Genomic DNA, 15,700 nt, shown 5'->3' on the forward strand with positions numbered 1-15,700 from the left:
TGAGGATTTCCTTGTCGTCTGCTTCTATTTATAAGGGGATTCCGATGACGTCAGTTGTCGACCAATCAATGCGAGCGTTACTAACAATGACGACGTTATAGCCTTGACCGCGCCAAAGTGTCATGGCCGCCGGCTGTTTGATGTCGCTTGTTTCGCTAACTGATTTGTGTCGATTCATCGGCCTAACGGGAATGTTATAAATATAATTATGTGAAAAGGACAAGATGGATATCGGGCATTATATTGTGATACATGGTAATGTATGACATTGTTATATAAATGTGTTTCGGGCGTGAACTCTACAAGGGAGCTGGTCTCATTTTTTGACACTCTCAGTCGGAAACGACGTGCGAAAGACTGGAATCGCCTGGACCGTAACATTGCCCCCTTCCTCGGAGAAGTTCGTCCCGAACGCTAAAACGGTTATCCAACACACACTGACTCTGACGTGATTGACTTTGCCAATGTTATCTTCCATGTGATGACTGGAAATAAGGAAAGAACAACTCACTTCTGCAGTGGTAAACGTGGATATTATTGCCACAAGATTAATTTTTATTTTAATACAGGTGAGTGGCTCAATATAATATTATATTATAAACATTAATATTAATATACGGGGTAATAATATTGAGTAAAAATAGTATATACAATTTCATATATGTTAAAGTTTAACATCCTCACTTGAAAATTACATTTAAGTTAATTACAATTTTGAATTAGATATGTTTATATTATTATAATGATAACAAAATTCACAATGATAAGAGCATTAATATTATAATATGGAATTAACATAATTTTATAACAAGATTTTAATAACAGGTATAATACATTAATATTCGCTCATTTTCTCTTTAGTGACTTCTAGTAAGGCATCTAGTTCATAGAATTTCGCTTCCTGGATTATGGCAGCGTGTTTAAGACCTTGGATAGGTAACAAATGTTTAAAAGATATGGGGGAGTTTAAATTTCGAAGGTACTCTAAGATAATGGGGAAATGATCAGGGCTACGGTCTAAAAAATAATAACTATAATAGTTGTCTTGTTTGTAGGGTTGGAAAGGGGAGTCAGGGGTTATCATCTTGGCCAGGATACAGGATGGGTCTTTGCTTAAAATGAAATTGCTTGTGTAAAATAGGGTACCTCCAACATTTAACGCAATACGGTTGTCCTGGGCGGTTTGAAAGGATTTCAGTTTTAAGGTTATTCTGTTCGTAGGGATGTACGTGGGGGATTGGAGTTCGCTACTGTGGGGGTGTAAGGCAACAGCCCCAGGAATGGCTGGGTTAATTGTATTACTATTATTGTTACAATTATTATTAGATTTCGACACGGATGACAATGATGATGATAAGGATGATGATGACGACGATGACGATATTGATGATAAAAGTAGATCTTGGATTATGGAAACTGGTGTCTTCGTCTTCTCTGGTGAAATTGGTGATTTCTCTGACAACACTGGTGTTTTTTCTGACGAAATTGGTTTTTTCTGTAAAGGAACCGATGTCTTGTCTGATGCAGCTGATGTCTTCTGTACGGTATCGGGTATCTTCTTTAATGAAATTTTGGGTATTGTAGGAACTGGTAATGTTACTTTAGGATGAATATAATTTTTATTTGACTGAATAGGTGGGGCAGGCGGGTCAATCGATAGTTTCAGGTGCTTCATCCCATTGTATGGTTTTCTGGTATCGTACGCTTTCGAAACGGGGCTTGTGGATGCTTATCTGTAGGTAAAGATTGTCGTGTAATTATTAATGCCCTTCTCCTTCCACAGAAAGCTTTATATTCATCCTCGGCGTTTTGATTGAAGGTCATGGTTGCTTTATTGATCAGTTTCATCCTGGCAGTTCCAGGACATTTTGGATGTTTTACGTCTGCTCTCGCGGCCAGTCCAAAACAGTGCGTGCACTGATAGCCAAAGTTACTATGACATGAAGTGACGTGCCTCTCCGCATACTGATATTTGGCGAATTCTGCGTTCATACATAGTTTACACCCATACCGTATGTTCTATAAAAAAAAAAAAAAAAATAAAGAGTTGATAATTTATGACATCTTTAACCAATTGGGTATATTATTTCCCGTATACGGTTTCAGATGATTATGGTGGACCAGTTTAGGTTGGGTCTTTGGGGATTTTTGTATTTTATAGACTACATTATTAAGACATTTTGTCACCAGGTAGGGTCCCTCCCATGGACACCTTAACTTTGAACCTCCACCTTTGTATTTGTGGTTATAATACCATACAGGACTGCCGGCATTGTATGGATTTAATTGAATAGATCTATCGTGATCAACTTTCATGGTTGCCGTGGCTTGTTTTAAACGCCCTCTAGCAAAACTATGTATTCGTTCTATTTTATTTTGTAAGTCAAAAGCATAGTCTGACTTTATTTTTAAATTTGTAGGTTCCACTGATCCGAGAATGAGATCTACTGGAAGACGGATGTTGCGGCCGAAGACCATTTCACATGGAGAAACGCCCAGTGATTCGTGTTCTGCAGAAGGACACGCTGACATGGGTAAGTATATGTTATCATCCCAATCATTTTTATTAATATTTACAAATGCTGACAACATGGCACTTATGGTACGATTGGCCCTCTCAACCATTCCATCGGATTGGGGTCTATAGGGGGTGGTTCGAGTTTTCTCAATATCTAAAATTTTACACATTTCTTGGAACACCTCAGACTCAAAGCTTGGTCCTTGATCGGAATGGATTTGCATGGGGGTACCAAAAATTGTTACAATTCGGTCAATAAAGGTTTGGGCTATTGTTATAGCTCTTTGATCAGGTATTGGCATAGCCTCAACCCATTTAGAGAAATAATCGGCTGCCACTAGTAGGTATTTATTTCGATGCTTTGTTTCCGGTAATGTACCCAGGACATCTATAGCCCATCTTTCCATAGGTAAACCCACGTTGTAGGTTTTTAAAGGGCCTTTGGCTACCTTGGCAGGGGATTTGCGAGAAGCACAAATATCACAAGTCTCACACCATTTCCTTATGTCATTATGCATTTGATACCAAAAGTATCGGTTTTTGATCATAGATAATGTTTTTTTATAGCCTAACTGACCCCCTGTTCTGTGTTCATGAAGTTGGGACCATGCAGAATTTCTCAGGATATGAGGGAGAATAATTAAGATGGCTGGATCTTGGCCTTTCCCCTTATCCCAGATATAGCATAACCGATCGTGATCAATTAAAAGGGATTCGAACCGCATCCAATAGTATTTGGTTCGCTGATCTCTGTCCGATATGTTTGGCCACGAAGGTTTATCGTTATGCTTAACCCACTGGATTATTTCATGGAGTGTAGGGTCTCCCAACTGTAGGTTGATTATTAATTTGTCGTCATATATATTTATTTCTTTATTTATATTTTCAGGAAGGGAAGAGGAAGATAATGGATTTTTGTTTAATTGGTCTATTGGAGCACTTGTGCAAGCCAAAACATTAAGGTTTTCATTGGAGGTACGTGGATCTTCGATAATACTATGCTCGTATCTCTGTTCCGCTTTGGTACAGTGGAGACAGTCAACTATGCATGGTCGTCGAGATAGTGCATCTGCATTATTGTGTACTCGTCCTGCCCTGTACTGAATGGTGAATTGGTAGGAAGACAGGAACTCAAACCATCTAGCAAGTTGTCCTTCAGGATTTTTAAAATTTATAAGCCATGTTAATGCACCGTGGTCACTTCTGACTGTAAACGGTTGACCATAGAGATAATGGTGGAATTGTTTCACTGAACTTATAATTGCTAGTAATTCTCTTCTGGTTACACAATATTTCCTCTCCGTTCTACTAAAAGCTTTACTATAGTAACTTATCACTCTTTCTACACCATCTTGTGTTTGTGAGAGCACAGCACCTAAACCATTATTGGATGCGTCAGTGTCCAAAATAAAATGACCTTCTAATTTAGGGAATGCAAGTATAGGCGGACTGGTTAAAGCTTCTTTGAGATTATCGAAGGCAGATTGGCATTCATCGGACCATTGGAATTTAGTTCTTATCTCTGTTAGTTTATGAAGGGGTTTAGCTATATCTGCAAACTTACTGACAAATTTCCTATAGTATGAGCATAGCCCAAGGAATTGTCTGACCTCTTTAACACTTTGAGGAATAGGCCAATTGCGTACTGCGTCTGTTTTAGATGATTCAGTGGTAATTCCATCCTGATTAATTATATGACCCAAGAATGATACTTGTTTTTTAAACATAAAACATTTCTTTGAATTCATTTTCAGGTTTGCTTGTTGGAGCCTCTGGAAGACTTTTTCTAAATTGGATAAGTGCTCGTCAAAGGATTTTGCAAAGATAATGATATCATCCAGGTACACCATACATATTTCCCATGATAAGTTAGCTAAGACCTTCTCCATCAGTCTTTCGAACGTGGCCGGCGAGTTGCACAATCCGAATGCCATGTTTTTGAACTGCCACAGTCCACATCCGGGTACAGAAAAGGCAGTTTTGGGCCTATCTTGTTCGGCAATCTTGACTTGCCAATATCCCGATCTCAAGTCAATCGTTGAGAACCAAGAGAAACCAGACAAGGCATCAAGAGTAGTGTCAATCCGAGGTAATGGATGACTATCTTTTATGGTGACATCATTTAGACGTCTGTAATCAATACAGAACCGTAGTGTATTGTCTTTCTTTTTAACTAAAACGACAGGAGAACACCAAGGACTATCAGATTTTTCTATTATATTTTTCTGTGCCATCCTTCTATTTCCAATTCAACCTCTTTTCTGCTTGCCAGGGGGACGCGACGAGGATGCTGACGAATTGGTGGAGCACAACCAGTATTAATCCAATGCTCAGCTTCATTGGTGATGCCTATATCAGATGAATCTTTGGAAAAGGTATGTTTGTATTTTAACAAAAGGGATTTGAATGAACGTTGCTCGTTCTCAGTTAATTCATCTATTGAATTATTATAAGCTTCCATCAAATAATCAGGAAGGATGTCTGAATCCAATGTAGGAGATTGATTAGTGTCTATTTCATTAATGGGAATATTACTTTTCATTTCTGAGACAAGCTGAACTGTGTCAATACGGGCAATAATTGTGTTTTTTCGGACTCTTATTTCTGTGTTGGTAGCGTTCATTAAACGTACGGGCACAGACCCCGAGCTAGGGTTAACAACACTTTTTGCCATGAACAGTTCTGTCTTTTCCAGAAAATTCTCAGTAGGTTCGACAATTGCGACACCACTTCTAGGTATCGGATCCATTAAGATCCCAAAGACAAAAGTCTCACTATTAGCGGGTATAGTAATATCCTCATTCATGCAAATCCTACTGCAAGTTTGCTCCATAGAACTTTGAAATCTATAGCATGGTAGATCATCTCCTTTAATATTCAGGCAATTCCTGTCGAGAAATATATTTATTGAATTGGAAGTAAGTAGGTCAATGCCAATAATTCCTTGCTGTGTAATATCAGCTATTAAAAACTCATGTTTTATCCTATGAGTACCAAGGGTTATATCGATCCAGCATTTACCATGGAACGGTTTCTTTTCGCCAGTGGCAGTTACCAGGTTAAGATTAACAGGCTTTATATTTAATTCATCCAAAGCCCCTAATGTTTTCATAAATTGCGTACTAAGTATAGACACATTAGCTCCAGTGTCTACAAGTAAGGATATAAATTTCCCCATTATATTTGCATTAATAAAAAATCCATGTTTATCATCATTAATATTACTTATTGTTACATTATTGGGCCCTTTGTTATTTTCAATTTCTGCTGAATTCTGACCCTCGAGTTCAGCAACATTTAGTTTTCCTGGTTTTGGAGATCCCTTTCCCTCTGTAAATGGGGATTATAGGTTGTCTCCCTTGGTTTGGATTGTGACTCCTCATCAGGGTTTTGATGATTAGGTTGATTCCAATTATATGGTGGACGAGACCATCCATTTCTTGTGTTTGCCATATGCTGGGGCCTATCTGTTCTCCTATTGGAGTTATATTGATACCCGCCATAATTATTATTAGAGTTTGTATGTTGTTGGTTATTTGGCCAATGACTCCGACTGTAATTGGGATTTTTATTCCAGGAGCTACGTGATGATTGCTGCAATGGTTGTCCCTTATTTAGGGTATTTATCAAGTGTTTGGTAGTTTTATCCAATGATGTGATTGAACCATTCAAGGTAAGTATATCAATTTTGCTTTGACCCATATCATCAGATTTTACAGCTCCAGCTCCGACCTGGTTTATATTATGATTTAGATCTACAGAATGAACTGAACGTCCTCTTTGTTTATCTGTCAGTCTGTGGGCTTCGAGTCTAATAGAATGTATCTCAGCCTCATTGATATCCTTGGGTCTTAGTTCCCTAATTCGTAATCTCATTTCTGAGTCTGGTATGGAGTCTATAAAATGTTCTAAGGCTAAAATATTGGTGAGAGATGCATCTGCTGTGGGGTAGGCCTGTCTCGTTAGTTTGCGAATGGATTGAGCCAGCTCAGATAAGGATTCGTTTCTTCCTCTAATACGAGTTTGTAATTTAGCTCTAAATATTTCAGATTTTTCCGTTGATCCAAAACGAATACTTAGGAGGGTTGTGAGGGTATGGAAATCCGTTCTCTGGATAGTATTTAATTCTGACAAGATTGTCCTGGCGTTTCCAGACAAACTACTGGCTAGGTAAAGGGATTTTTCTTCGTAGCTCCACTTGTTCAATGTGGCTATTATATCAAATTGGGAGATATATTCCTCAAAATCTTCACTTCCATCATATGATTGTGGTTTGATCCTAAGGGGGTTATTAATTCTAGGACTGGTGGGAACATGTGCTTGGATTGAGGTATGATTAGAATTTTGATTATGGCTTGGTGTGCTTCTGTTTTGAGCATCTCCATTTCCATTTGAGTAAAATGTGGCAGGATTTGGATCATTTACTTTTTCATCCAATTTATTAACATGGTCTTTTAGTAATCTAACATCCTCCTTTAATTCCTTTAAATTGTCTAAAAAATCATTTTGAACCTGAGCATTTTCCAGGAAGAATAGATTAAATTGTCGGCTAATTTCTTTAAGAATTCCATCGTCACCCATATTCTGATTTTCTATTTCAGTTCCTGAGACATCACCATCAACTGATTCTACCGAGGGCATATCCGGATCAGTGTCTGGGATAATTTCGAACTCTGGGGACAAGGATTTGGTGGCCATTTTTATAGATGTATTTAGAATCTATTACTACTATTATTAATATTAATAAAGGAACCTAATTCATTTATTTATTTGGAGTTTGTGTTTATTAGAACTTCCGATCCACTAGACACTGGAATAAGTTTCAATAAAATCAATTTAATTTGAATCCCACTTCTGACACCAATGTAGCGTCTCAACATTTATTAGAGACTTTTTAGGGGTTCGTTCCAGCCTAGCACTTCAATCGAAAGAACTAACAAACTCGGGTGTAGATAAAAATAAACATCTTTATTTGGATCAATTTATAATTGGGATACATCGCATTAAGGGGAGATAATTTGGGTGAGACGCCAACCCTTTGGATAAATTCCCAGGTATGGAAACAGGAATTAGGTAAATAAATACATTTGCCCTGTCAGGCCGGTGGATATGACGGGATTAAATCGGAGATTTGGTGACATAAGGAATTGTTAAGACTTGGCCTTGGGAATGGGTGAACCACAACTATCTAGGCCTATCTTGGATCAAGCCAGTCAAGGTTAAACCAACCTATGAGTCTTTAAATAGGAGACCAGTTATGGATAAATTACCACAGCCAAAACTAGGATATTAATTCCTTACCCATTTTTGGTGATCCATCTCCAATTTAAAATAGCTGGATTGCTGCCAATTACGTAAGGGGCTTTCCCGAGTGCACACTGAGGATTTCCTTGTCGTCTGCTTCTATTTATAAGGGGATTCCGATGACGTCAGTTGTCGACCAATCAATGCGAGCGTTACTAACAATGACGACGTTATAGCCTTGACCGCGCCAAAGTGTCATGGCCGCCGGCTGTTTGATGTCGCTTGTTTCGCTAACTGATTTGTGTCGATTCATCGGCCTAACGGGAATGTTATAAATATAATTATGTGAAAAGGACAAGATGGATATCGGGCATTATATTGTGATACATGGTAATGTATGACATTGTTATATAAATGTGTTTCGGGCGTGAACTCTACAAGGGAGCTGGTCTCATTTTTTGACACTCTCAGTCGGAAACGACGCGCGAAAGACTGGAATCGCCTGGACCGTAACAGTACCATATCAATCAAAGCAATAATGTAGGCGTATATTGCATTAGTAGCGTTGCTCTTGTTTTTATAATCTTAGCACACCTGCATGAAGGGGTCTTTCCGGTACATTTGGGGGGTTCGGTTGGATAGGTACAACCGTGTGTATGGTTTTCAAGGTGTGTATGGTTTTCAAGGTATGCCTGGAAGCCTTAAAGGGCTAGTCTATTTACACCAAAGTTGTTCAGTAACAAATGGCCTAATATTTGGTAACTATGGTCCAATACGTGGTAACTATGGTCTAATATGTGATAACTATGGTCTAGTTTGTGGTAACCATGGTCTAATTCAGTAACTATGAAGTTTGATTTATTATTGTCAGTGGTGTGTATTTTTTATATCGTTCTGAAACTTTACAAAATTACAATTTTGGAGGGAGATAAAGATAAATGGGGTTTAACGTCCACTCGACACAAACTAGGTCATTTCGGGACCAACATATGGTTTAATTTTATTTCAATACTTCGCCTGCGCGTAGGGGTCTTTAGCAGTGGGAGGAAACTGGAGGACCCGAAGAAAACCCACGAGGTTGGACAGACGACCCTACTCCTTGCCACGTACAACCGGGGATTCGAAACCACGGCAGTCGACTCAATGACAGACTTTATGATACAGCGCGCGCACGCTAACCATTCAGCCATCCAACCCCCAATTTTGGAGGGAAAATTCATAATAATGGCACTCTCCCAATTTTGGTGGGGCAAGTCTAAAACTTTGTCATAATCATATACGGTCTTACTGGTCCATGTTTATGTAGCATGGGTTCTACATCAGCCATATATGCCTCTGCAATATAACTATGAAATTGTAAAGCCAGTACTGAAATCCACACATATATAAGCTATGATCAACCTCCACTATGTAAGTATAAAATTCTACAGCCAGTACTGAAATAGACATTTATAGAAGCCGTGATTTACTTCACTGCAGCGTTTCAACAAGATTTCACAAGTCATTTAGTCCATGTCTGATCAGATTTACTTTATAATGAGTGCAGTAGCCAGAGGCAATAGAAGAAAAAAACCCAGAAATGATTGATTGATTTTCAACCTGTATATAGGGGATCGGTGTGCCTTTCCTTCTGAAAAAGTGCCCTGGAAAGTGTTCAAGGAAATGTCTGTGTCAATATCACAAAATCATTACTTCAATCTCTTGTCCTATCAAAATTTGACTACTGTAACAGTTTACTAGCAGGTGTTACCCAAGCCATATTGTTTAAGCTCCAAAAACAACAGAATACTATTATTATTATTATTATCTTGCTGATCTTCCCTTGTTCCAACCAGATGTAGCAATAAAAAAACAATCACACTCAATGTATCTATTTGATGATTACAACAATACATAGCATGAATTACAACACAGATGTCTACAGCATGTCTTATATAATCTTGTATCACAGCACCTTTACCACAGACAGTCAGATTCAAACTACATACATACAATCTTAAAACTTGAGATTTTATAAAAGTTTTATTTTTATCATTTACAATGTAATTTCTGGTTTTACTGAAGACAATATTTCTAACTACACCGTATATTTATTATGCTTTTTCGTCTGGATGTATTCTCATGTGTCTTTTCAACAAACTACTCCTAGTGAATGATTTACAACAAACATCACATTAATCGTCTGGATGTATTCTCATCTGTCTTTTCAACAAACTACTCCATATGTATTTAAATCGTAAATTTATTATGGTTTGTTTAGATGCATTTCCATGTGTCTTTTCAGTGAATTTCTCCAGGTGAATGATGTACCACAAACATTACATCTAAAAGGTTTTTCACCAGTATGAATTCTCATGTGATGCCGCATAGAACTATTATCAGCAAATGATTTATTACAAACATCGCATGTAAACAATTTTTCACCAGTATGACTTCTGATATGTCTATAAAAGGTACTGCTCTCAGTGAATGATTTACTACAAATATCACACGTAAAAAGCTTTTCACCAGTAAATGATTTACGACAAACATCACATGTATATGGTTTTTCCCCACTATGAGTTCTCATATGTTTCTGTAGATCGCTACGGTTACTAGATGATTTACTACAAACATCACATTTATAAGGTTTTTCACCAGTATGAATTCTCATATGTCTTTTTAGATGATTCCTGTTAGTAAATGATTTACTACAAATATCGCATGTAAAAGGCCTTTCACCAGTATGAATTCCCATATGTTTCTGAAGATGATTATTTCTAGTAAATGATTTACTACAAACATCACACTTAAATGGCTTTTCGCCTGTATGAATTCTGAAATGTCTCTGTAGATCGCTACTGTTAGTACATGATTTACTACAAACATAACATGTAAAGGGTTTGACACCAGTATGAATTTTTATATGTCTCTGAAGTTGACTGGTGTATATGAATGATTTACTACAAACATCACATTTATGAGGTTTTGCGCCTGAATGATTCCTCAAATGAATTTTAAGGTAATATTTGTTAGTAAATGATTTGCTACAAACATCACACTTTTTAAACTCTTGTGAATTGAGTATTTCTTTTTCATTGTTCTGGCTAAAAGTTTTCTCCCAATGTTTACCATGTTGTAAACCAGATTCCTCTTCTTCAACATGTTTTTCGCAGTGTTTTTCTAAATCAGTTTCTAATCTAAATTCTTCATCACACAAATTACACTGATAAACAGTTTCCATATCATCAGTTTTCTCTTCTTTAACATGACAATATTCATCTACATCATCAGATATCTCTTCTTTAACATGACAATATTCATCTACATCATTAGTTTTTTCTTCTTTGAAACGAACATAACAATATTCATCTACATCATCAGTTTTCTCTTCTTTAACATGACAATATTCATCTACATCAGCAGTTTTCTCTTTTTTAACATGCACTTTGTAGTGCTTTTCTAAATCATACAAATGTTGAAAAATTTCATCACATATTGTACATTGATGAAATGTTATAACACCATTAGTTTCCTGTAATATATAAAAGTTATAACAACATTAGTTCTCTGTAATATATAAAAGTTATAACATCATTAGTTTCCTGTAATATATAAAAGTTACATCATTAGCTTCCGGTAATATATAAAAGTTATATCATTAGCTTCCTGTAATATATAAAAGTTACATCATTAGCTTCCTGTAATATATAAAAGTTACATTATTAGTTTCCTGTAATATATAAAAGTTATAACCAATGCTCACTTTGGGTTTCATTATTTTTCCGCCAATTTTTCATTTTAATTTATTAGCCATATAATTCCCCCCCCCCCCAAAAAGAACATATATCTATCAGATTTTTTCAGTAATTTTTATTTACATAAGTACATACAATATACATATGATATTAAAATTTACAAAATTCTTCTCTGCTTTGCAGATGCCCATTTTTTTGAAAGCTTTTTCAACATCTGGGTTAACCACTTTAAGTAACATTAAATTACACAGAGTGTTTATTCTTAATGAATATTTGGGTTTTTTATAATATTTTATTAACTAAACCCTCTTCCACAGTCTGCAGTTGCCACAGGAATTGTAAGCAAGCACTTACTGATATCACAAGGATTTGAAAATTTCCATTCATCCTTAAAAGATCTAACTTTTTCAAATGCATTTAAACATACATTATGCAAGAGCTAAATCTTCCTTTAGTAATGATGAATGGGGCTAGGCCTAAAATTCATGTTATTTACGTTATCTATTTTTTTCGCATGGGATTTGCTGATAACTGACTTTCGTTTGTTCGTTTCTGTAACAACAAACCTGGCTTGATTTATTAGCTGTATGGGCAACAGGAGTAAGAAAAAGATAAAACAGACGTCATAATCCAATAATCCCAAACAAATCGAACGAGTATTATTCACAATGTCCGCCATTTTGAATATATAGAAATTGTCAAAAAAACCCACCGAATCGTATTTGAAGACAAATAATTAAATCTTTTGTCTCTTAATTAGTTTATTACTACTCTTACTGTAAATACTAATCAACACTAATCCGAGATTGATCAAGAGACAAAGGATTGGTGTCTCATTGATTGATAACTGACTCAGCCAAGCGCAATAGACTGTAACGTGTGTGCACGTTTGGAAATCAAATTTTGTGGCACAAATAATTTATCGCCACGGTTTAAAAAGAATCGCCATACAGGAAAAGTTATCGCCAAAAAATTTAGCCAGATTGAATATTTTATCGCCAAAATTATATTTTTATCGTAATTGGCGCAAGTGGCGATCGACTTCGTGAGCGCTGGTTATAACATCATCAGTTTCCTGTAATTTTTATGCCTTTGTGCAGTATAATATGTGCCCATTTACACTAAATAATAGGGATGACAACAAAAAAATTCAACTATCCCGTATGGCTTTAATTCTGTTATTTCTGGATAGGCCCTGAGCTTAATAGGCCCTGTATTAATGGAGTTATGCCTAATTAATTGTCGCTAAATAACGCCCCTTTCGTCTGAAGAACAATGAATGGAAAGTGAGGCCATCGTGCGCAGTTGCGAGCAGTAAAATTCCACACTAACTTTCTTACATGGAGGTCACTTCGAGACTGGATCAAAAATTTTCTGCACTTCATATTTTGGCTCTGTACCTACTGATTTCATTGAGAAGTCACAGAATTAAAGTTGAATATATATATTGTCAAATCAATATATTATTTACCATATGGTATCTGTCCCAAAAATCGACATACATAAATTACGCCAGCGGTACACCGTATCATTGACTTACCTATAAATAGGCAATATTTGTTTATCCAGATATAGGCTACTTCCAACATTTAACTATTTTCTTAATTAAATAAAAAATTGTTTTAGAATTTAATTCGTAAAAGGTAAAAAAGATAATTTTGAAACCTAATTCATTCACTCTGATGTCATCCCTCACTAAAAACGTTGAGATATACTGATGTGTTTGTTTTTAGCTACAATTGGGAGCCTTCAGTTTGACGTGGCAAACTCAAATTTTTGATTAATAAATGTAACATCTTAAAAATAAAATAATTTTATACTATTATGACTTGCTAAACTTACAGGGGCCAATATAGTGACACAACTATCGCCTTATTCCAAATATTCGCGTTTCAATTAATGAAGCGTCGTTTGTATCGGATTTGGAAAAGCCATACTGCACGCTTCTTTTCATTCGGAAAACCTTGACATCAGGACCACATCTAGTACCCTACATCTATCATCGACTGTGCGACGGTAAGTGATATCATGGGTCGTAAATACGGTCAATGATAATATGTAGCTACATCCCTTCAATTGTGATGCGGCTACCCGCTTTTAGAAAACCTTCTCAAAATGGCGTCGTTCGAAGAGTGCGTAGAACATTCATTGCAGGGTTGTTTGGAATCAGAGTTAACTGAGGTCTGCTGAATGACTTCTTTTAATGATTTGTACCCATTTCAGGTAGGATTATATGCTTAATTGTAGTTGGGTCTGGCAGAAATATTATAAATAACAATAATCAATCGTCGTTTTGATAAAAAATATTGTCAATTTTGTTTAAAAATAGCGGGAGTGATCCACTCCCGCTATGGTACGTTGAAGTTAATAGGACCAACTCTCATCTCAAAACATAGAGACTGGAGAGATAAGGTTTGTTATCTACTGTCTGAACCATCGTAAATTTTAAACGGATTTCTACGATTATGAACAAACTACTTAACTTTGGTTATTATAAACTTACCTGTGTGTTTGAAATCAACTCCTGTTAAATAAAATCTATTGCACAACTAATTATCCCAACGAATAAAAAAGTTCTCTCTTGAAAAATTTGACTATTTACTTGTAATTTCAACAAAGTGGATGACAACAATGCTTTCGTCACGCGTTGGACGAATCCAATATACCCATGGCGGGGGTGGGTTAACATTAATAGATAGTTTAGCAACCCTGTGATGTAATCAAAACAAAGCGCGATCATTTCAATCGTATGAGTTTGGGCGACGAAAAATATCAATTGAAGGCAATTACATAGGAGATTTATATTGAAACCATTGATCACCAGTCTATCAAATTTTATTCACAATCGGATACTCATAAAAATAAAGTCATATATAAACTAACAATATCCTATCTTTTTTATGTTATAAATAATTTTACAAGGATCATGAAGCTTACCTCCGAAGTCTCCGAGTGTATTGTTAATTTGATAGCATTCTTTCGATCAACTAATAACCGCTTCAGTAACATCTTTAAGCGTGTTGCGGCAGCCCTCAAAGTGCCTATTGGGTGGGTATATAATGCTAATAAGCCCGTAAGAAGTTGAACATTAATTCCCGATTCGACAGTGTGATAAGGCCCGTAAAACGAATGTAGTTGTTTTTGTGTCGCATGCGTGTTCAAAAGAAAATCATCCCATCATACATGTAGTCACTAATCAAATAATTAAAACAAAATATTTCAAAAGGTAAAGCTATAAAATTTGCAGAGATTTTACTAGAATGTAAAAGACGGTAACAAAATAAAGGAATGCGGGTAGTTATGTGTGCAAATGCTCAAACTCAATGCCAATTGTTGTAATTGTACTTAAATTGTCGTAAAAGTACCAAAAAGCGTTTCGATTTCCTATGCTGTCACCCCTAATACGAAATGATATCTCCCGCAGAGTGACATAACCAGCTTCCATATTGGTATTTTTCTTTGCCAAAGTTTGTGATATTTCAATTTTTCAAGAGAGAAATTTTTTATTCGTTGGGATATTAAATTGTGCAATGGATTTTTTTTAACGTGAGTGGATTTCAAACACACAGGTAAGTTTATAATATCCAAAGTTAAGTAGTTTGTTCATAATCGAAGAAATCCGTTTAAAATTTACCACGGTTCAGACAGTAGTAGCGGCCATGCGAATATTTACGATTGGTTGATAAGTTTGGGTCCAATAATACTTCAACTCACCATTATGATGTCATCCCCGTTAATTGTTGGTGTTTACAACTCAGTTCTATATATCATACAAGTTAATATAACTTATCAAATAAAAAAGAATACTCGTTTAGTGAGATCGCACAAAGAAAACCGACTTTCTTCTCTATCCCTTTTTCATTTCCGGAACAACTTTGGGATAGTTGTATAATAAAATAAGATGTGGATCTATACAATACGAATAACTCATAATGTTAGAAACTTGATAGCACACGTGACGAAAAGTAATAATAGATCTAATCCTGCAGACATAATGAGTTTCTTCAGATATAAATATAACTGCTTCAATGCCCCGTCATGTGTACACGAAATAGTCTTATGTTGTCACGATTCAAACATTATGAGTTATTCGTGTTGGATAGATTCACATCATATTTTAATATACAACTATCCCAAAGTTGTTCCGGAAATGAACATGGGATAGCGAAGAAAGGCAGTTTTCTTTGTCCGATCTCCCAAC

At 36.1% G+C, this 15,700-nt stretch overlaps 1 protein-coding gene and 1 long non-coding RNA gene across 3 annotated transcripts; one reads left to right on the forward strand and one right to left on the reverse strand.

Annotated features, from left to right (window-relative positions):
• The first annotated feature begins 109 nt into the window (after window positions 1–109).
• On the forward strand, window positions 110–7,287 carry LOC126818891 (uncharacterized). 2 transcript variants are annotated; one of them, XR_007679395.2, is made up of 9 exons: window positions 110–569; window positions 1,327–1,551; window positions 2,421–2,534; window positions 3,408–3,493; window positions 4,273–4,359; window positions 4,791–4,893; window positions 6,096–6,191; window positions 6,568–6,688; window positions 7,120–7,287. It is a non-coding gene; the product is annotated as an uncharacterized LOC126818891 (long non-coding RNA). The 2 variants fall into 2 exon arrangements; XR_007679396.2 differs by having other exon boundaries at window positions 1,327–1,544.
• Window positions 7,288–9,893: 2,606 nt separating this feature from the next.
• On the reverse strand, window positions 9,894–15,357 carry LOC130012905 (gastrula zinc finger protein XlCGF52.1-like). Its single transcript, XM_056101024.1, has 3 exons — window positions 15,214–15,357; window positions 10,271–11,276; window positions 9,894–9,904 (listed from the first exon to the last, which is right to left on the reverse strand). Exons 1-3 carry the CDS (start codon window positions 15,214–15,216, stop codon window positions 9,894–9,896), a joined length of 1,020 nt encoding a protein of 339 aa, XP_055956999.1. The 5' UTR covers window positions 15,217–15,357.
• Window positions 15,358–15,700: the final 343 nt, after the last annotated feature.

The sequence above is a fragment of the Patella vulgata genome, chromosome 1 (assembly GCF_932274485.2).
Source record: "Patella vulgata chromosome 1, xgPatVulg1.2, whole genome shotgun sequence".
Taxonomy (NCBI): domain Eukaryota; kingdom Metazoa; phylum Mollusca; class Gastropoda; family Patellidae; genus Patella; species Patella vulgata.